Below are 24,542 nucleotides of genomic sequence, written 5' to 3'. Positions count from 1 at the left end.
CTCCACGCGGTAAGCAAAGAGTAGAGTAAATGAGTTCAAACTTCCAGTTGCACTCCAAGTGGATGAACATATGCCGTATGTAGTTGTAATTTCAGGTTGAATTCATCGCGTTCCGATCGTAGTTGTCACAGGATACGATATCGAAGAACTCCGTACGTCGGGGAAATTGGAATCTTACATTTGGAACGGAGGCTTTACAACTAGAGATTCTGTAGCGAGAGACTATGGACTGGAGAATCGGGATACAGTGCTGAATCATAGACAAGTTGCAGGGTCCGGTAGATCAGAAGAGTAAGGTGCGTGCCTGGAGTCATCTGGGGATTGAAAAATCGACAACGAGTAGTGGTCCAGCGGTAGCTGCAGTTGGCAACAGGCTGGCAACTATCGCACCGATGGTGAGACCCTGTTGGAGACCCGGGCGTATCCGAGATACACTCGACTTCGTGCTGGCGCTCTGTAGGAGCGATAGTAACGCGATGAAAGTAGAGGGGCGATGAGATAGGTTGGAGTGTTGGTAACTTGCACACTTGTTCATCACTCGACCGTAACCAATGATTCGAGAACATAGTTGCATGCCTAAGTCGATGCACACCGAGCTGCGGTACCTACGTTGCATGTCCAGTAACTTCGTTCCACCGATACGTGTGCACGCGGCGCAGTGTTGACCATAGCAACTGAAACCTGGGAGATACGACGCCGTAGAACGAGATATTCCGGGGTCTATTTATACCTCGGGTCGTTCGAACCCCGACAAGGCGCAGCTGATGAAGAAGGCCGAGTACCCACCTCAACGTTCAGGCCATCGGTCTTCGGCACCCAGGGCGCCCTTGCGCCTGAAGTCAGACGGCGTTCCACTGGCGCCGGACATCGACGTACTTTCAATATGTTTACCGTTACTAGGTCTAAAAATAACCTTCTTTACTCCGTACCGATTGCAAGGAATATCCTCCGGCACCGGATCTCTGGTTTTTTCCATTCAGGGCTTTCCCGTTCTTCTAAGAATCTTTCACCCATCGATTAGGCTATCCAGACCCTGCACTCTGGATATTGATCGTTAATGGTGTTTACTTTCACAAAATTGGGAGAATGCGGACTTGGCTGTTTCGCAATTTTCACGATCGGCGTGGTCGTAGGGAAATGACTGAATGTCGTCGGTCTTTGGTCAAATTTTTCTATCCTCAAGGTCGCTGAGTATCCAGGATGGAAGAGGCAACTCTTTTTCAGGATCATCGTTTAACTTGGAACCATGTAACGTCCAACCGAACCTATCTTACTGATGAATTGCTATTCGTGCAATGATGATGCGTGAGATCATCGTTTCCGAATGATTGATGAACTTGAATGAGTATCGGAAGGCTACAGCCATTATCGATATCATTGACTTGTTGCCGTTTGCATAGACGATCCTAAGCAAATATTTATTCTTTCTTCCCAGCAACGTTGTTCTCTTACAACAAAGAGCGTCTCTGATTGATTTCCGGTATTTTAAATAAAAAGAAACATGGTTGGTTCCTGCAAGTTCCCGGCAATAAAGTTCAGCGCAGTTATATCGACAGGCGATATCCAAGGTGTACCTGTACGGCCATCTTGATTTGCGGTGAAGTAATGCGAAGGTTTTTACCGTACATATATTCTCCTACCTTATTTACAATTTCCAAGTAATTCCTTAACCGCTCGAAATAGCACCGGCGCGGCGGACTCGAGTCGACACGGTGTTAGATGGCGGGTTTCCGTTCGTTCCGCGAGTCGCGGACGCCGTGCGAGAAGTTGAAGAATAATGAGAGGATAAACAAGAAGAAGTGAAATAAAAAGAAAACCAAGAGAATAAGAGAAAGAAGAAAACTCGATAAGGCTACAGCCGCACGCTGCTGAGACTCCCGTCGAGTAACTCCTTCCACCTGCAGAGTCGAGGAGAGGTTACCGCCGACGAGGATCGCGAGGCCTCGCTTGCGAGTGCTGGCGCCACCAAGTCACGCAAAAGGAGAAAATGAGAAGACAGACGGACGTGGAGGGTCGAGAGCCAATCTTCTATTCGTTCAACTTCTTCGGATTTTGCGCTGGAAGTAGGTTATAAACAAGAAACTCTGATGTACAGTATATTTGCGGCGCCACTGCTGGCTAATCCACGCCGGTACATTATAAGTAGGGTAAGACAGGCGCAGGCCTCAAGGTGACAGTTTTTAGTATCGAAACTCCTCTATTTTTCAATGCGTCGGACAAGTTGCGGTCTTACAGGCGCACGGGAACTTCGCGAGCAGAATTTTTTGATTCCGTACTATTGCAGGTGGTAAAATTAGGCGCGAATGATTCTTGCCGTCGTTTCATTTCGCCTGAAATGACAATCTATAATCTGCGAGGAGCGAGAACCATATTATCGACGAAATAAAATCGCAAGCGTGCCAACGATGGCCATCTTGATATTATTCCATCGAGTTTATTTCATCACGTGTACATGTAGATCGGTATGTTTGCAATGAAAATTACATGCTGTTCGTGATGCGCGTTCGGCGAAAGAAAATGTCGCATACAATTGTATTCTATGTGATGTTTGAGGAAAATAAGTATTTTACACGTATGCTAACGTAAATATACACCTGCACAACAATCTCCAAATGAAATATTTTCGCCAAACGTTATTACCTACTAATACGCACGGCGTGTTGAACTCGATTATTAATTGACAGGAGTAACATAAAGAAACATGCGTACTTAACACTATACTTCGTCGTCGCTCCGGCATACACGTACACAAGGTAGACGTTCAATTTGTGTTCGCGGTAAAATACCTATCGGGAATCATCGGGTTACTGTTTGTTATTTCACCTAGATATATTTCCAACAAAGACAACTTACTACACGCTCGCAACGATACCGTACAAGTGTCGTTTGACGTAGCCACTAGTATTTGCAGTAGGGACGTCAATTGGGGGCTGAAGACACGTAGCGCTTATTAGTCACGTACAAAGTTATCTGAACGCTATTTTCTTCCGTAAAATCATCACGTATAACGCCGCTCAATTTGCTTAAACAATAACGCGGAACGGTTAAATAGAAATGGGAATTGTTCTTCAAAAGAGAAAACTTTTCGCGAAAATCCGCGAATGTACATTAAGAATTCTCCTATTCATCGAAATTATGATAGTAAAACTTGGAATTTTTCAAGGTGAAATTTTCCAAGCTCCCAGGAAATGTCGCTCACTGTCGCTCGAGTCTTCCTACCAATCGATTAACAGTCGAATAGCGAATGGCCACGACTTCGCGACTAGAAGAGTTGAAACAAAGCCAGCACGCGGAATGGACATTTCTGCAGAAACTGTCGAACATTCCGCGGTGTTCGTGAAGAGGTAAAAAGAAAGACAGCTCGCCGTGCACCCTGTGGCTACCAAAGATACGCGGACAGGGATTTAATTCCCTCAAGCCAAGAAGTTCTTCGTCTTATTCACGGGCATCCGCCCAACTACTTCTAACCACAGTTTACATCGAATACGGTGATTCTGCGCAAGGACTTGTACAAGTATGCATTCATCCGCCTTACCGTATTGCACCGCAGTTATATACGAACGGCATTAGAAAGTGCAGCCAAAGTCAGCCTCGTTCCATCTGCAGGCATGCCCATACACTATTATTAGACGATCTTTGCAATTTATAAAACCAACGTAAATGGCGAAATTCTTTAAACTCCCGTTCCCTGCAATTTACACGTCCGTGCAGTGTAAATCCACGCCACTTCAAGACGGGCAAACGCTTAGCTCAGACTTTCAAGATCACACCTGAAGCTGTTCCGATCATCGCCTCGCTTCACAGCTTCCGGAAAGCTTCGGACCCAATCGGATGCTTGTCAAAAATTTGGTAAAAATCAGCCGCACGGTGTGTTTCGATCTAACGTTGGACTCCTCGTCGACATTTACCTTCTTTCTGTCAACCTGTTGTCATGACATCGTCACTGCAAAGTGCGATAATTCTTACCTGGGTATACTCAGCGCCGATGAAGGCCTGTTCAATGCCGATGAACACCGTGATGGGAATGAGAAGTTGTTGGTAGGGTTTTTTGAGCTGATAGGCGGTGGCAGAGAGAAGTTGGATTCCACTGAGCTCCTGGCTGTCGGCTCTTCGCTGTTTTTCACCGTACCTGAAACAAGTTACGGATAAATTTAGCAAAAAGTTTTCTATAAAGTGCGTGGTGTACGAGGTGTACCAAAGAAGGGAAATATAGGGTATCTCGAGAATCCTTTACAACGGTACAAAACGCAGCGGCTAAACTCGGCTGGATAAAATTACACCGCTCGTATGCAACCAACGATCCATCGATCGGTGTTGGTACAGCCTTGCGACGACCTCGCTGATAGGCAGGATATGGGCAACCGATCGTTAAACGCGCACGCACACGTACACACATGGTGCGGTGTAATTACGAATTTATGCAAACTCGCATCTCTTCTCCTTTTCTAAGAAAAACACACGCACATGCTTGTCCGTAGACATGCGGCCACTTATATCGGCAGCCGGGGAAAAGTCGACTCGCTATTTGAATCCGGTATACGCGAGAACCCGCGAATTTGCATTAGTTACCATACAGCGTGTGTACATAAAGACTATCGTACGCACACGATCTCTCAAAAGAATCGAAGATTTATTCTTTTTTTTTTATCCGTTCAACTATATTTAGACACTCAGATTCGTTCGATGTCGATTCGGCGTGCAATAGATCTATCATAGAGAACTCGCTTTCGTTGCGTTGTGAGAAACAAAAATTACTTTAATAATAATCCACTGCATGTTCAAAGTTTTTATTAACAATCACTCTTTTGTCTGAGGTGAAAATTTTGAACTGTTCCATTGCAAGATCGAAAGGTAAAAAATTTGTAATTATTTTATTTTATAAAAGTTTCCAAATAAGATTCACTATCTCTAGATTAAACGAATAGAAAATAAGGACCAATAATTCGAATAAATAAATAAATAAATGGTTTCCAATGCGAATTACTTTAATAGTACCAAATTCTCTCAAACAGTACTTTCTACTTTATCCATCACGGTAAGTCTTGACCATGGGCGAAACTTTTCCGAATAAACTAATGACAAGATATTGTATACCAGCGGAATACTACTTCCGATAGTTTGTAAATTTAACTAGCTGCAGGAGTGGTAAAATTCACTTTTGAGTATCAAATTATAAAATAACGGCATATTTAGTTTCTAGTCCTTGACTATAAGCACTGTAACCGTTGTGACAGGTAGTTTGAGTTGCCTAAAAAATTCAATGTTATGTAACGAGAGAGGTGAAGACTATATAAACGTGCCAATTCATCCCCGCCCTCTCAGGGAAAGAAAAAAAAAAAAAAAAGAAAGAAAAACGTAACGTTCAGTCAAAAAGTTCACCTTACAAACGAAATTGAATCTGGAACATCAACAGAAAAACGACGCCTAGCGATAGGGTGGGAAATATTTGGCAGACACCTTCTAAGAACCTCACGTGCGGATCGCATCTCGGTCGAAGATCCCTGGAAACGGGTTGAGCTAAATATAGAAACGGTATAAGAACCGGGCCCGATCTCGCTTAAGGGTCTTGACAGCTACGAGCAGGGCGGCAAGGTGTAGGTCCGAAATTAGCCCAAAAAGGAACAAGTAAATCGGCGAAACGCGAATCTTGAGTTACGGGGGGCGAGGAGGGTTCCCTGGTACAAGGCAGGGTATAAGGATCGTTCAGGCGGATCGGATCGACGCTGCGGACAAGAGACCGGACAACATTCCAGAAAACACGTTTCAGTTTCTGGAGTCGAACCTGGACCTCCACCACGCGGGCTTATGCCTCGGCATACCTATACATATAAATATATATATATATATATATATATATATGTATTTTATATGTACGAGTATGCACGTACAATATCTCTGTGCAACAAGTAAACCTCGATGTATTAGCCGTCTACTAATGGTCTTGTCCGTCGAGGTGTGCACTGAGAAAAATTTCGCTTGTTACACAGTGACTAGAAAAATTAAGTAAAACAGGTATCGTTAAAGAAAAACGTTCAAATATTGTTCGAATTACGAGAAACGAGGTACGCGTAACCATTTTGCGCTATTGTCGATCCTTTTTTGGCAATTGCAACGCAAAATCAGTTAGCGAGGTTTACTCTACTTTTTTAGTTGAATAAGGCCTTAACGTCAATTTATCGTTGCACGAGCATTAAATTTTCGCAACAGTTGCAAGAAAATATAGCAACAGCGATCGTAATGAGAAAGAATAGTAACGGATACTAGAATTTCCGGTAACGGCTAGGAAAACTAATTTTCATTTTCTACCTAGAACTATATTTTTCGATTGTGGTAAAAAATGAAAAATAGTCAAGGACTGAGCGGTAACAGGAACTAAAAATTTCTCTCAGTGTGAGAGGAACTTTTTTTCTTCATAGTGCAGCTTGTACAGGTTAAATACTGTGATATAAAACGAGAATTCGAAAGCGGTTGTATAAGCGCGTCATGCTCTTGGCTGAAAAACAATCGTTTTTGTCAAGATTCATTTCAGGCTTCGAATCGATCATTGAATGCGGAACAATTAAGGGAACGATATTCTTATTATATGCCATGAGAATGACAAAAAACAATCGATTATTTTATTCCAAATTAATCGAGTATCATCGATTCATGAACGACGCGATACAGTATCGATTTATGTGATTGAAATTAATATAAATTATTATGATGGTCAGTCAGAAGTGAATTGATGTTCGAATAGCTTGAAAGTCGAAACAGTTGATAGCATAAACATTTCGCAACAGTAAAAAAATTTGTCGAACATCAATCGTACCGAAGCCGTAAAAATTTATACGTATAAGTCGAAAATGCAATCGCGCTCAGTTTATAAAAACCTTGTTCGACTTTTATTTTAAAATATGCTTAAAATTACGAGGCTTTTTTCGCGATGTCGATATCGCAAGTTATCAAATTACGAGAATTGTTTCTCAGAGCTATAAATCCGATTCTCAATAAAAAAAAAAAAACTGTAAAAACTGATCTGTATAAGACGACCAGGAAGTTTGTAAATCGAAATTACGATTTTCCCTTTTTCTCTGTACACACAACTTTTCTCTTGAATGAGAATTCCTTGTTTTATAGAGCTTTCGATCCCCTATAAAGCCGGCATCCAACGATCGATCAAAGTTGCTAGATCGCCGCATCAGCGGTACTAAAAGCGAAGTGCTGTACCTATGACACGATGCAGCATGCATGCCAAGGTCGCAGAGAAATGGAGAACCTGAAATGCTTGCAGTCTGCAAGGTGCACGATCGCTTCGAGCGTGCTGGAGGAGCAGACAGAAAAGAATAGGATTGGATTGGATCGGATAAGATTGGATACATCGATGGCACCTAATAAAATTCACTTAACTTTGGAGAGACTGATTATGGAAAATCTAACTGGCGTGATGTTTAATATTCAAATAAGGTGCGTGTCCCAATTATTGACCTATTTTGGATTTATCTGTTTGATCCTTAGTTCTAAAATTAGCAAAAAATAAATTCACAGTGTCTAACCTTCTAGCGATTGGTTTTATTTCAATTTTCATCCGATCGACTTGAAATTTTGACGTAATTGTTAAAACTTGCTTATCGATTCGAGATCGTGGCTAGACTTTGGAATTTCAGTCCCAAAATTTTTTTACAATATTTGGTCTACGAGGTTAAACCCGAAAAGGTGTTTTCAACTAAAAAATTGTTTCTTATCCGTTACGAGCTGGACAGTGATGTCAGGAGATGTGCCATCGTAAAAGCTGTCGAGTTTGGAGTCATTCGCTACTTATACGCGCCACGCCGCCATTTTGTTATCAATCTCAACGAAAGAATTCTAAAATCTTCTCGAAACTACAAATAACAAAGCTCTCAAATTCAAAGTGCATCAAGTATTTTCATTTTCTGTGAAAACAAAAACTCCTAAAAATCGAACCCCGATGATAAAACAGTTAGCACGGAAGATAAAAGTTTTACCATCATCGGGGTCCGTAGAGTTACGGCGATTATAATCGTCACGCCAAAGTTGGGACTTTTAAAATCAGCCTCTGTAAAGTTGAGTGAATTTTATTACGGGCCGTCGACAAAGGAGGAGGAATAAGATACGTGGATTAAACGCTCGCTTGCTGCGGCACAGTCGCAATTCCCGGATGCCCCTTTCTCCGATATAATATGTTAGTTATTTGCACCGTAACGGTACATGTCATTGAAATACTGTATAAATATACCCGCGCCAATGCACGCGTGGAAAAGCGTGTGTTTCATGCATCTATATATCTGTACAGCAGTTTTTTTTCTAGTGTCGGCGCGCTCACGTCGTCAATATTAAACATGTATCTAATACGTTGTTACAAGTATAACAAATATATACGCACATACACATTCGTGTCCGCTGCAGTTTCATTTTTACAGCTTTTATTTGTCTCACTTTCCGTAAGCGTAAAACGCATCGCAATAATATTGCAATAATATCATCTGTGAAATTATAAACTCGTACGCGTATACATGCAACGTTACAAGTTTAGAGATGACAGATAATCCGATGCAAGAAATGTTTTCTTCAACCTACTTTCATTGAGAAAAGAAATACAGTTTCTTTCTTTCTTTGATCTTTACGGTTTTGAATGTGTTTTTTGTTTTTTCTTGTTTTTTTGTTTTCATACTTCTACCTGTAACCGACGACTGCTGTGGAATATAACGCATCATCTCGCTGCATTAATTACAGTAATTAGTTATAATTTAGGACGAAAATCACGTCACGATTATTATACCGGGACAATCTCTTGAAAGTTGAAAATCAACCGCGCATGAGATAAATAATTAAATCTCATTGGTCGGCGAAATCTTCCCGCAGCGATATTTTTTTCTGCGATGCAGGCCTGCCAACGTACGCAAGATTTGAACGTTTGAATTTTCAAAGAGCATAAGCATTAAATTCCGACCGTTCATTGAAGAATCAACTTTCCGACCCAATAACAAATGCTTCCCAAACGTTTCCGAGTCGCTATCTCAATTATTTGAGATTCTAACCTCGAAAATTCGTATCAACTGCATCGTCGGTAAAAACAGTTTGACAGCTGAAACTCGAGTTGGCCAGCCTGCACGAACAGCCGATAAAACTCGCGCATGCGCGGTTGATTTTCAAGTTTCAAGAGATTGCCCCGGTATATGTTTAATAATTCTGTTCTATGTATTCCTTACTGAATCGTAAAGTGTGTACTTGCAGTGTGTGGATTTCACAAAGCCGTACTTTTCAGCACTTAAAACGGAAAAACAAGTCTGCAGTAAGGGTAATAAACAGTCTTGTTGAAACGGCGGATAATTTATAAGGTGAAATAAATTGGCCAAGTCGTTAGTACGTACTTGCAATAACGATCCGTTTTTACGTATATAAGTATAATAATTTCTATTTTATCTTCGTTGTAAATTATTGCCGCAGTATTTTAACCATCCTCAAAAGTATCGTTATTCTTTTTTCAATTGACAAAAACGTTTGGGTTGCTGCAGGTTTCAGTTTTAGAGAATGAATAATCATTTTCCTTATTTTTCCATTTTTTCTCTCTTTCGCTCACATTGTACATACATTTACTCGCAACACCTCATGGCTTACCACGAATCTCTGGACCCACGTACAACTCGAAGTGTGAGATTTCAATTTCCATCGAGATTTCTCTACAATCTGAATACAAAATTCCCCGTATTTTTCTCACGTGTCTGACGTGTTTTACACCCATGCTGATATCGTCCATTTACCGCGATCCCGCACGCGAGTATGTAATTTTTCATCTATTTATTTTTAAATCAATTCCATTTCTTCTTCTCCTCTCTTCCTCTCTCACGTTTAAGCAAATATTTCCTGTCCACGCACAGGATGTCGATGATATTCCACAAGCACAGAAGATTTACGTACACCTGGTACGTATCGACGCGACGAAGCGTGGATCGCAAAAAGAATTGTCAATTTTCTCCATCTCTCGCTATTACTCGTTTTTAATTTATATTCCAGCAATCGCACCGGGCCGTTTATACATGTGTGTGTAACATGCATATGTGTATACAACTTCGCACAAACTATCAGTAATAAACAGTTTGGTGCCATCCTGTGCCAGCCTCGAGACGCACAAGTAGCGTGTGTTTAATACATCCTTGGCCCCCTGCAGCAGCAGCAGCAGCAGCAGCGGTTGTTAAATTTATTCAGAAGACACCGACGACTCGGCCATTTTGAGCCGATTTTCTTTATTTCATTATTTTTTCCTCCTCTTTTTTACCCTTTTCTTTGGTGGAACCGAGGTGTTGTAAACCAAATGAGCTTTTGCACGCCGTCTGGCGAGGCGGAAGTGAACGTCGATCGTTGCGGAAAATCATAAAAGTTTATTAATTATCAAACAGAGCCAGGATAAATGCTCGAGATTCTTCGTAGTCGTGTGGCAAAGTGGGTGGTGGTTCGTACACGTTGGTATGGGATATACACGAGTGTCTATTCCCATCGAAGGTCGCTTGTATCGACATCGTGTACCGATCGCCAACGATTTGCCGTACGTAACTGCTTCACTACTAAAGAAGTGTCGGTCTGCTCTCTTGTCGCTAAAAACGTGCCGAGTAGTTTGAACAGACTTTGCACACTGGTAATAGCGTAATGGCGTTAGTCGGATCGTTCGTATACTCGGTGAACAATGGCAGGTATGCCGAGAAATCGAGTTACGAGATCACTCGGCAATGATACATATATATATACATATCAATGCGTAAAAATATACCTATATCTCTGACTTACTATGGTACAACCGGAGAAGGACGCCTGGAAAATGTTACAAGAGGAATGAAAAATTCGAAACGCGCTAGTCGTTCTGATACCATTTTATCTTTATTTTTCTTTCCTTTTTTTTTTTTTTCTACTTCTCTTGTTATGTTGAATCGAGTATAGTACCGGTTGTTCTCATAGTCCTGAGAAAATGTAATTCGGTTGCATAAAATTTTGTCTTTTTTCATTCAGAGATGATGAAAACAGGTAACAATGTTAAAATGTTATCTATTTGAGAATATGAAGAGAACGTTAGGTACGAGTGTATATTATCACTCGGTGTACATTTAATTTTGGATGTTGCAATACCGGAGTTCAAACCGTAAATCAGATTGTTCTCAGAATTTTTCAACGCGTTCTTAAATTTATAATCGAAAAATCTTGTCGATCGTGAGATAAATTTCTTTCTCAAATCTTCCACTTTCTCTGAACATTTTTATAAGTATGCAGCGAAAAAAAAAAAAAAAACAAAAACTGACTTACAAAACTAAAACCTTCCTATTTAGTCAGCTTTTTGCACGATAAAATTTCGTAATAAACGTGAAAGGATTCATCTTCGTCTAATGAACTATAGCGAAAATGTTGACGCGTTAATAAACAGCTTCAACTGCATTATAGGTATATCATGTATGTGTTTATATATATATATATATATATCACAGCTGAGAGATGTATTTTAAACTCTTGTGAGTAGGCGAGAGAGATTATATTTACATTCGTACGTGGATAAATTCAGTGAGTCAGGTTTCAACTTGTCACGTGTAGCATTTCGCGCGACAGGTGTGTGCGATATGTATATATATATATATATATTATATACATACACATATACATATATGTAATTGTAGACGCATGTATACACCTACTAAGTAAGTCTATCCGTCCTTGTTCTTATATCTTGCCGTTAACTCATTCAGCTCATTCACTACCTGTGTATTATACCTATATCGAGGTATGCATATACATATACACGTATATATATATATATATGTATATATACACACACCGATACTGTATACGTTATACATGTCAATGATATGCGGAAGATATTTTGCGGTTTGTTGTCAACTTATTCGTGGAAGAATGCGGCCAGCCTTACGATTTGACTGTTACAATCGGATCGCCCGCCTCGTAATATATTATATTGCGTAATAACGCAGGTTCATCAACCCACACTTTTTAGTCTAGTGAGATTTTGAAAGATGATTCGGCTGCATTTGACGCCTGTTGTACTCATCGCGTTATTAATAGGAGGAAAAGTTTTTGGCAGCTCGAATATGATGTGCCATCAAATTGTGCAAGCGATTAGTTTATTTCTCTACGGGATTTTGAAAATTTCACACAAAAGTGAAAAACTCCCCCCCCCCAACCCATTTTTTTTTTTTTGTCAACGAGAAACACAAAACTAGGGCAGGGACGAAGAAAAGAATCGCGGAGCGCTACTGGAATGACTAACCTAAATTTCAATACAGCTGCTCCCCGACAATCGGAAAAGAATAGAAACGGATTGAGAATTTCAATAGGATCTATTCAGATTTCTTTATCCAAACGGATGTTTCGTATTCTTTGAAAAGAATTAAATTCGGATAGAAAGAATTGAATCGTATTGATAATTGCCATCCCTTATTCTAAATAAACAATTGAAACGAACAAGCTATTAGAGGTGTACATAATTCGAGATTAGTCAAAACAATCCATACTGGGTCAGCGGCAAATGAAAGAGCAAACAGTGAGAGAAAAACATTCAAGGCAACAACTGGGCTGCAGGGAAATTAACATTTGCCATACGGTTTACAGGAAGCACGTTACATTGGCGCGAACTTTAAACCATGAAAACAAAGATAACGCCAAACGGAGACTGTGTTAACATATATTTATATATTGTTTGCTCCATAAGTTTGTAAAGCGACTAATTTTTAAACGCCAAACGAGATTGTTATTATTTCCTTGTTTCGTTTCCGCGGTGCGTTGTTTTCGGTATCATACGCACGGCAACGTTGGAAGTGAAATTTTTTTTTTTTTTTCCTTGCAAAACTACAGACAAATACTAAGATTTCGCGCGGATTTTTCGTATATGATCGTCCTTTGTCTAGAATTACCCCAATATTATGCACAAATATATATATATATTATCCCTCAAGCGTTCCTTGGTCTTAAATACTATATATCTGACAATGATAATGAATATGAAAAAATTAAGTGGAAACAAAAGAAAAACAAAAAAAATTAAAAATAAAAAATAAATAAAAAAAAAATTACATTCAGCTCGCAATCAATGACAACGGTTAATATAAGTATAACCAGAGTTTCTGAGGCAAGCTAATTATTAGCGTCAGCAGCGATCAGCTACGCGATGCAAACAACTGGAAGTGTACGTCCACGGCCATTGTAGTAAGCATCTAGACTTGTTAGCAACAGCGGTATACGTCAAGGAACACGGCAGTGTGCTCACCAATTTCGGACTTGTCATGCATTACATGAATCATGCATGCGATGCCGACGCGTTCGAATCGTCTCATCGCCGGTATACATAAATTGTAAAACTGTTGGCTTTCTCAATGATCGATGAATGAAAAGGAAGTGAATTTTTTTTCGTTCTTTATACATTTATAAGAAGAAAACAAGGAGGTTCGATTTTCCAAATTTACTTATTTTTAGAGGATGTGCAAAGCTCACAGGTTAACATTGCGACTCCCGAGTCACATACCTATTGGCACTGATAGATATAATAGGTGCATATGCGGTGTTGCCACTGCTTTCGAATACGATCACGTCCCTCCCGATAACAAAGCGAACGAAGGTTGTTCTCTTCGCCTCGTTTTCTTCATTGTGCTTACACGAGCATATATGGTACACATGCGATACATGCCTCGTTGTACGTGTAAAATAGAGTATCTGTTACGAGTAATGGGATGTACCTAAGTATGGGTACCTAACAGATTGAGTACCGCGATAATCGAAAAACAAATTATCTCAACTAGAGTTTCGCTCACGTAATCGCGATGAACTCGCGAAAGAGAGAAAAATAATTTTAATAATTAACTACAAACACAGATAATACACGAAAATAGTAGAAAAAAAAAAAAAAACTTTTCGACGAATACCAACCACTGCAGTTATATAAACGCATACGTTGTTCGTGAATATTACTATCTGCAGCGAAACCATGTGCAGACGAAATAACAACTGAGCGCGTTCATGCGTTGCCCATCGGATGTCCGCCATTTTGTAATCACATATCTCATATGATGATGAGGGAGGTTCTCTAGGTTTTGCTTAATGAACGACACACACACACACACACGTAATATTTCTAGGCAATCAGAGATCAAACCTGCGGCGTTTTGTTTGCATGTGTAGTATATGGGCATATACGACATATTTCGCAGTATTGGATAACAATGAATCATAGGGGAATTTCAAATGAGAACAAACATAGTTCAAATTTGGATTCAACGCTTCCTGTATGACAGATATAACGGAAAAGAGTCGGGGTGAATTCAACGGTTAAATTGTACGTCTAGGTTATGTTAACGAAAATTCTTGTTATTATCGTAACGTATTATACTCCGAGATGATGAATTGTAAATATCGCATATAATAAACCAGTGCGAAAAAATGTATGCAGAAAAAATTAAAATCGCCATCAACTCGTCTTTTATACACGCATATATTCAGAGTGAATTAGTAACGTCTGCGCGTGCGTCTGTCGTCTGCTAAAAATCTAAAAGCAGTTGTTTCCCAGGGTGGCCAACTGTAAAACTTTTTTTACAACTATAGGCTTCGAGTACAACTGCCAGCGACAAATGTCAAAGTTTTTGAGGTTACGTTCACGACGGTTGGTCACCCTGAGATACAACTGCTCTCGGCTTTTCAGCAGACGACGGACCATGCAGTCGTTAGCAATTCACTCCGTATATTAAATAATGCAGTGCAGCGTTTTCGTGAAACAATATCGGATGCGCGTAAAATTTTTCTTAACGTATTTGCTGACAAACAAAACCATACATATACATATGTACATCATATTATATAACATAAATTTATTTCCATATTCACGCATATTGCACATGCGTAATAAAGTTTACGAATGTGTTACTCAACCCGGGGATACCGTTTCCGCGATGCATAAAACGCGTAAATATGCCGCATGTACGCACGTGTAGTGTAATATATTGTACATATTTGCAGTTTGCTCGTGCAGTCTTGAATAACAAGGGATAAAAAAAATAAAAAATTACGTTTAAATCTCGTGTTTTGTCTTTAATGCTATTAGACGACAGACGTTTACATGACCAAATTTTAATTACAGGCTAATTGCAGAATATAAACACACATTGTAATACGCTCGCAACGTACGTGTTACATAATTGACGCAAGCAAGGAAACTGTTTCGTGTATCGGATGATTTAAGAAGTTCATCGATGCAACGAGCGAAGAGAACAGATTTTAACCTCAATAGGTGTTTCGAAACGAAATCTGACGAAATGTATTTAATTGACTAAAGAAAGCAAACGTAAGAGAAAAAAAAAAACTTTGATTATTAATGAACTTCGTGAAAAAGTAAGAAAAACTGTGAGTTTGCTCGGTCGGTAAGGGTAGGAGTACTACATAACCTACCGAGACCTTATCACGCCATAGTCGTGTATATTCAGTATTCATCCAATGATTTATTATTTGTGTATTCATTTATTTACATTATTTAGGAATACAAGAATAGAAAATATTGAATTCATCGAACTAGCTTAATTTTACTCAGAAGACTACATTTTCCAATATCCGTACAAATTCATCCAAAACACTTCATTCTCATTACTTTGGCATTGTCAAATATTCAATCTTACAACGTTGTAGGTACCAATATTTATCGCGATCGAAAAATGATAATCTTTAATTGACGACTGCAAAATAAAAAAAAAAAAAAGAACCTGTTTCAGTGAATTTGGAGAAAATAATCTGAAGAATTAAATGAGCCTGTGTTTCAAACATGAAATCGAACGAATCTATCAGATATTTGATAGTTTTGAAGTGATTTGAAACGGAACGTCAGTAACTGACCATTACTTTATAAACCAGTATTTTCTATTTTCTTGATTTTTTTATTTTTAAAAAGATCTTCGTAGCTTGTGAGTATAATAGTTTCATGAATATTGAATCTTCGACTATCTCTTACTAGAATACGTAAAAAGTATCGATCATTGGGCAACAAACTTTCTCAACCGCGTCAAACGACGTTCAATGTGTTTTGTAAAAATTGAGATAAAACCGCGTCCGTATCTGAGAATGACCTAGCATATAATACTGCAGCATGTGTGTATATATTATTATACGTATGCTGCGCGTTGTATTCGTGTAAATAAGTGACGAAAATTGACTCTGTTTCTTCATCTACTGCCTCGTTGAAAACGTATAAAGAGTACATATTTGCACACACGGGGTTTCGATATCGTTAATTCAAGGCAACGATCAATTCGACATCTCGTTCGAGCAAGTGACCGTGAAATGTACGTATAATACACGATATAGAGAGCAGTTCAAGGCTGGACGCGGAGTAATTCTGAATAATTTTCTTTGAAAATATGTGCGGCACTCGCAAGGACGCGTAAATTGTTACACCCATTTGTTCGCGCGAAAATAAATTTGTGTCAGTGATACGTGAGCGTGCAATTTTCGAAGCATTTATAGGTCGATGGTTACGAAAAAAAAGGGGTGCACGATAAAAGACGATTGAAAAAAAAAAAACACATCCATGTATTGTGTAATTATAAATAATAGGTAAAAAAGGATCAATAGTTGTTGACTTGATTCTCCTTCTTTGCTTTTTTCCGTCCGTTTTTTGTTTTTTAAATCTTGTACTCACGATACCGGATTAAAAAAACGTTCGTCTCGTCATCGCCCGTTTGTCGAAACACGAACGGACATTTGTTTCGTGTGAATAGCGCGGGTAATATGCGCGAAATAATAATAAAAAAAGAAAAAAAAAAAAAAAAAAAACAGGTCTTATTGTTATTATTACAATTATCTCGGTTTTCTATGCGTCAATCATTCGGGCTGTTTAATTGTTGTATATACAAAGCGTGCAGCCGCGATTTGTAATAATTCACGACTTAATACAGACAGTTCTGAAAAGCGAATTCCGCACAACATCGTTTTTTTTTCTCACTCTTTCCTTCTTTTCGTTTTTTCGGAGTATAACTCGCGTCGCTTTATTATTATTATGAAGCAAGGACTAATCTGTGTCTTATGCATAAAAGATTAGCCAAACTGACATTACCAAATAGTGTTTAAACGCGAAGGCTGCACCCATACGGAGAAAAATAATCCGAGGTCGTTATGTGTAATTCAAAGAATGATCAGCGCGAATATGCCGGGTTTTATGAAATATATATGGACGCGGAAATTTTCCACCATCCCGAAACAAAGAAGATAAAGCGAAGTCCGTAAAGTCGTTACTTCGCAACTGTACGATCGTGTGAAATTGAGTAAACTATTTTTAAAAAAGCAAAGTGTATCAAAATTTTGTTAAAATAAAACTCCTTCGAAGTCTTTTAAACAATTTTAACGATCTGTGATAAACTCACCTCGAAAGCGGGTCGACGAATAGAGCAACTATTATCACCGCGAGCACAACGCAAGCTAGATAAATTGACGATATCTCGTAGATTTCCGAGTCTGGAGGCCTCTCGACGACTTCGTTTGCTCCGGCACCGACGACGCAGAAATTAGCACCGCAAAGCCGGATCTTGTCCTCGTTAACGGTATGATTTCCATCACCGCTGCCGAACTCTCCGTTGCTCAATACTGGAACCAGAATAACGACAGGGGTTGGAGTTGAAATTTTTAAAAAGCAATCGATGATCGCTAAAGGTGAGAATTTAAAAAAAAACCTGTTGGTGTTTTTTTTTTTTTTTTTTTTTTTTTTTTTTTGAAACACAATTTTTCTTTCGGATCGATCGAATGTGTGCCTTGATCGATATTTTCTAAAGAAACGACTTTTACTTTTGGAAAAAAAAATGTCACTCATAGCGGTTTATGATTGTCTATTTCAATTACTCTACGAGATTACGATGAAAATATGAATATAAATTTTCTAATCGCAGATTGTCGTACGGTTGAAGAAAAATTGACAACCAATTGACTGTGATAAATTACAAGTTGAATTAATTATACTGAAAAAAACTGAAGCAATAATTTCAATTAGTAAGAATTTCGAGGAATCGTGATCGCTCGTTTTGCAAATCGCTCATTCGAACTAATTCTGTACATATATTGGAGTGCCATAAAAAAAAAAAAAAAAAATGGAATAAGCAGTTTTTCGATTATTTTGCAAAAATTATGAGTATTCGAATGACGCAGTTGTATAGAAATGATCAGCGATCGGTGATTTAAGCCTAATCGCTTCGGTTGGTTCCTGCTTAAATTGTATTTCGCAAAATAGACATCGCTAAAGAGAGTAAGACGACGCAATATGGCACTTGCAAAATGCACGTTGCTGCTTAAGACGCGTAATTTCCGTGCCTCCGAGTACTCTGAGTTGCAGGATAGAGATAAAAATATCGCGAAGCGTCCATTGACGTCCAAGGACGTCCAAGGACGTCACGTTGGCGACACGCCCGCTGAACCAGGGCTGATGGTTCCCTCTCTCTCTCTCTCTCTCTCTCTCTCTCTCTGTTTTTTTTTTCTCCTTTTTATTCTTATTGCCTTACTTTTCCTTCCTCGAAACTCGACGTCGTTGTTTTTTTCGCTGTTTATTCCCTTCTTCTCCACAAGGAACGCGCGTTTCAACATTTCGAATGGAAAGTATCTAAGAAATATTTTCCTTCATCAATGGTACGCGGTCTAGTTACGTTTTTTTCTTACACGAATAACACGAAAAGTATATTTATCTACTTGTATACCTCTTAATCACAAAAAAAAAAAAAAAAAAATACACGTCGCTCTAAATAATAGATTTGCGACGTTTCTTTTCTCACTATTCGCATTGATTACAATTATAATGATTTATTTTTAAGTAGGGTGTAAAAGTTTTTTTTTTCCACCTACGTACAATAATTCTGTTTTCACCGGAACTTTCAATTATGCAATGTGACTTTTCTTTTGTTTTTTTTTCTTCTCAAATACGGCCTCAGTGACTTTGTATATTATTTTAGGCATATGTAATTGGTAGTTATCATGTATTAGACACGCTTAATCTTCGGTCATAAATTGTATACCTTATCAATGAATGGCATATAAGTTTGAATGAAACTATGACTGTTGTTATTATTTCTACTATCATTATCATTGTTATTATTGAACACTGTTTATAATCAACTACGTAAAAATTTATGGCAAACATGCATTGAATAAGTTTGCCGATATATATATATATATATTGGAAACCGATGTAGAAAAATCATTTCTGGGAAGTTATCGAATTGTTATTATAATTATTATCCTTGTTATTATCATCACCATCATCTCAGCCGTGAGTAGCAACTGGGTCGGATTGTTTATTCGACCCTGTTCACACATCTATCCTTCATCGAGGAAACGATGCTCATATAATTATGAAAGATACAAATCGTAAGAACGTAAGTAGAGAAAGAATAAAAAAAAAAAAAAAAAAGAAAAAACTTCCAAAAAACTTACGCGAATTATAAACGTCTAGATCGGCAAAATAATACAATCAACTACACTTGTGCATATAAAAGTTTGCGCAAACAACTTGTGTATATGTATTTACTCGTATACATGGCTGTGGATACATATTCTTTGCATATATATATATATATGTACACGTAAAGATCATTAAAATTTTAGGTAAGAATCGGCCCGAGGCGTTATTCAAAGCCAAACGATTTTACGCGGAATTGTTATTGAACATTTTGCATTCTTGAATCGTTTCGTTGAGACGCGATACGTAGGTTTTATAGATATATACAGGTATACCGCATATGTATACCACATAATTTCTCGCAAACTACTTTCACCCGTTTTCGACGTTCCGTGCTAATACCGCGTTATACAAGGTATTAACTTTATCGAACAACCGTTTTTGCTAACGGTTCAACGTACAAATATATACATATACATACCAATGTATCTGCATGAGGTTATATATATACACATATATGTATGTATGTACGTATATGTGTATGTATAATGTTACACAGACAGACATGATCGCGTGCCATCGCGAAATGTCGCCGAAGAGCCGATTTCTTTTACGATTCTAAAACGTAGACACACAGATTGTAAATTGACGTAACATATACGATAGGTTTGTATGGAAAAGAGGTCGTATAATCGGAGAAAAATTTTTTTAAAAAATTATCCAAACGTAGAATATTTCTTTACGATATCAAAATATTTCTTTCAATTTTATGGTTATCAAAATAATCATTCAAGCCCAGTTATGAGATTATATCGGATTTTCTTGAGAAATTTTTAACAGCTTCGAGGCCTGAGGGGCAAATATGTCGGTGAATGTGTTAATAGATTTTTGAATTAATTATAATACACCTGAATTCATGAGTATTGACTGAATTAATGAGAATAAACTAAGGAATAACTGAATTATGGAAGATTAAGTCAAGTCAATTTGACTTAGTTTTTATTCGTGCGAGGATTATCTGTTTACGGAAGAACAAAAATTAAATTGAAACTTGGTTGAAAGATTGAATTGAAACTTTTTGAACCTCACTTGTATTGGAATGAATTATCGAGAACCATCGAGAAAAACATTGAAATTCATAAATTGAAATGTATTGAGTTGATCTAAAGAAATATATCTAAATTGGAAAAATTGAATTAAAATTAAAAAAAAAAATTAAGCTGAATTACATGAATTAATTTAAATTATTTCAACTGAAAAAGTAATAACGTCAGGCTAAAAATCATAATTGTATACTGCCAACACGTGTCTGATAATTTGTATTATTGTTATTTGTCGACTATATAAATTCATACAGTTAGTTTTGAGATTATCGAGCATTAGGATTATCATAACGATGTTGTTGATTCCTCTCAAACAATTAGGTACGTACAGCGCGCATATTTTAAGTAGGTATATATTTATATGTATACATATACGCACATACGGTTTTACATATATATTATATATATATATATAAGTGGCAGACACGGATCTAGATACGATGAAAAATACTCTGACGTCGGTTTATCGAACTCGTCGTCAGATTTCTCTTCCTTTTTCAATTACATCGTCATTCCCCTCGACGAAGTTTGATAGAACAATCTTAGAAAGTATCTATAATCCTTATTTTCCTGCTTAGAAATAGGATTTCGAGATCGAATTCTTCCCTCTTTTTTTATAACGAATTCTCTTCCGTTTCATTGTCAAAAATTCTTCGCTTCGCAGTTCGACAAGCTGCATTTTATATACATAATATAATCTTGCCGATTTCCTCATCCCGTATAATTTAAACGCGTTAATCTTTCCACAAAATACACAAAATTTTACAATCAAGGTGTAGGTAAAATAATTTTCTTCAATTTTTCATTTAAACGCATAACCTATTTAGTAATCCTCACTTCGCTCTAAAATATTTCTGTTAACATATACATGCTTATTTTTTTAGCGTAGTAAATTATCTTTCAAGTAATACATTATTACACAGTTTTACATAAACTTTCACAATTCTGGCAGAATCAAAATAATGTCAGTTATTTTATCACATTATACCTCTTTCAATATACATTAATAATATACAATGTACGTATCATGCAAAATAAACTTGTTTCGTATACAAAAAATGTCAAATTTATGACTCGATAATTATCAGAATTCCGTTTTCAACATTGGTTTTTTCATCTCCATTTTACGCGATGCATTAATATCTACAAATAGATGAAAAAAGAATCTCCGCCTCACTTCACACAGATCACGAGCGTATATTCCGATGATTGATTTTTTTTTTTTAACGTAAATAAAAAAATAAAAAAAAAAAGATAAGAAAAAACAACGTTATTCAATCTCTAACAAATAATAGGTATAATAACCAATGTAAAGAACACCGACGTGACGTAAGCCTGACTGAAACGTCAGTCGAGCGTCCGACCATGCATTGAACTCTCTACTGCAGCAGGGATAGGGCCTTGAATGCGATCAGACACGCGACGATCGATACTCGTGATCGAGCCACGTGCCATTTTTATCACGACAATGTCCTCCTTCTTACACTTGAATTTCATTATCATGCCCGTTCGATTTTTTTTTTTTACACAAATCTCGATTCACTAGCTTCGTGTAATAAAGTAAAAATTGATACCCGACGTCATAAACATTTGACGTGAAAGACAAAACCGTCCAACTTCCACATCGATCTAATCTATCATTATCGGGATGTAATATTAGGGAGAAGACGTATCTTCCTGCTATGTAAGATGGCAAAAGTAGGACAGATTCGTGTGCAAGGTTCGTAGTACCGATAACGCCACTCGTGGCGCTGGGTTCGTTAGTTAGATAGGGAATTATGCGCGCGCAGAAGTTTCACGTTTCAGCCATCGGTCGCAGTGCAACAAACGATAGCAGCGCTGCGAATAAACGCTACTGGCACTACACAAACTTTTGACCAAAATGTGGTCCACTTTTGCGAAATGAAGATATGTCTTCTCCGTAACATTGCTTCCTGCTTACTACAAATCGACTTTTGCGGTAAAGGTTACTGGGTAATTAAATTTTGCATAATATTACCAGTTAGTGTACGACATAATTTGTGATATATGCGATACGTTGGGATAATTAGAGGGAATCTTAGCGTGTGAAAAACAGGTGAGACCAGGGCATAAAAATATGAAATAACGAAATCGTTTCGTACGGCTAATCGTTGGCTAGCGAAAATATTTATTTTCGAGGTAACGATATTGGTGGCAGAAATAACGAGCGGTCAGGAAACGCGTAGGAGCGATTAAGATTCGTTTTTTCACTAATCATGGAGGAGCTTGTTATTCGAAACGATCGAAAACCGCGGCAAAGGCGCCTAATTGGTACATGGAACCAATGATAAATGCAAAAATACATATCTCGTGATATTCAGCCATAACATAAATTGCGTTGAACGCAAAAGAGTGCGTGGATAAAAACTGACAGTATACAGGAAATAAGCATGGGTGATACAAAAAATATTATTAATCATTGCGTTTATCGAACGAGTTAGCGGGTCAACAACCAGATAATTTCTTCACGATAAGTTTTCCCAATTTGCAAATTTCTGACAAATATCTAGCCGTGTCAATTCTCTGCGAAATTCAAATTAAAAATCGATAATCGTTTGACACGACAATCTGAGTAAATTTTGCAGTTTCGAATCGAATGACACCTATTTCTGGAAGTTTTCTGGAATTTAATTCCCCTTTTTTCTTTTGATCAAAAATTGACCCATCGTACAGAAAATTCTCGATCATATATTGCTTCCATGTCACATTTCAATTTGTGATAAAAAGTTATCGATGTTGTAGTTCGAACGTCGTTGCATCTTGAGAAAAAACAATTAGCTCAAAAGTTATTTTTAACATAAATGATGATACGTTTCTGATATGCGTGAGGTTGCGTTTCGATTAATCTTATATTTTCATCGAATCCTCTGAATAAAAAATCGTACCTTGCGAAATCGCCTGTACAATACGAAGCAAACAAAATTAAATTTATGCTGAGCTACGCGTCGTCGGTATAAACTACACGCAGGTTACTTTATTCCTCAGTTCACTTTCTCAATCGAGCTGCAGACACCGCACGTTTTATATAAGTTGCGCAATATGGCAGTGGATAAAAGATGTGTCAACTTTCGACGATCGAAAATTATCGGTCATTTATTTTTATTCTCCAGATTGCATCGACCATTGCTTTTACAGTATAACGCCTTTGACATTCAACGTATAATTCACGCTCAGCCCTCTGCGATAATGACTGATTGTATGCAAAGATGTAATATTAATCGCCGATAGTTTTATAAATAACTAATCACATTGATGCAATAAAAATATATACGTACATGTAGATATTCGTCAAATCGATTGAGTATAAATCGCGTCTATAACTTTGTCACGGTTTTGTTACGCAACCAAGATATCCAACAAAATTGTGCGGTGACTTTTAAAGTCGTATACCCACAACGTTCCACACACAATTCGCATACCAAATTTTCCATGAGGAGTTGTGGTCATTTTTTACCAACTCGCTATATGTAATTACATATTGTATACCCGTGACTCGTTTCTATGATGGGCGTTTCGACTTTGCCCGACGTATATTTTATCGAAGTTAACAGTTTATGGGCTTCTAAAATTTTCGCTTACGATTCCGCACGATCGGAGAAAAAAATGCCTGTGCGTTTTTTCCTCGAGTTTAAATATTCCAATCCATACGCGTTTTGGGTGTGAAATTTGTACCGAATAGTGTTAAAAATTCGCAGGAAAATTTACCTCGCCTCGGGTGAAAAAAAAATTTCCTACGCGAACGATCGTATCGAATGGATTTCCGATGTCGTGTGAATCGATCTTTTCCACATCTCGTATCAAGTAATCGAACTTCAAACGATTGTCTTCGGTATCAAATACTTCAAATTGTATCAAGTACACATTTTTAGTCTTGTATTACAAGTAGAGAAGAAACAGTTTGTTTGTTTCTCATCGATAATCTGAACAACTGGTGGACCAATTTTCGTGAAATTTTCCTAAAAGCTAAACGAAAGTCATGTCATCGGAGCCCCCGTAATACCGATCCCCTTGAA

General features: G+C 37.9%; 1 protein-coding gene across 2 annotated transcripts in view; it reads right to left on the bottom strand.

The window, feature by feature from the left end:
• LOC124299358 (UNC93-like protein) overlaps window positions 1–24,542 on the bottom strand; it is a 57,936-nt gene that overhangs the window by 12,493 nt on the left and 20,901 nt on the right. For both annotated transcript variants that reach the window (XM_046752540.1, XM_046752541.1), the window contains exons 3-4: window positions 17,391–17,610; window positions 3,967–4,129 (exon numbers count right to left, since the gene is read on the bottom strand). In XM_046752540.1, coding sequence (XP_046608496.1) covers window positions 3,967–4,129; window positions 17,391–17,610 — 383 coding nt within the window. The remainder of the gene's footprint in view (window positions 1–3,966; window positions 4,130–17,390; window positions 17,611–24,542) is intronic.

Source organism: Neodiprion virginianus, chromosome 2 (assembly GCF_021901495.1).
Source record: "Neodiprion virginianus isolate iyNeoVirg1 chromosome 2, iyNeoVirg1.1, whole genome shotgun sequence".
Taxonomy (NCBI): Eukaryota; Metazoa; Arthropoda; class Insecta; order Hymenoptera; family Diprionidae; genus Neodiprion; species Neodiprion virginianus.
This window is presented reverse-complemented; position numbering and strand designations above follow the sequence as displayed.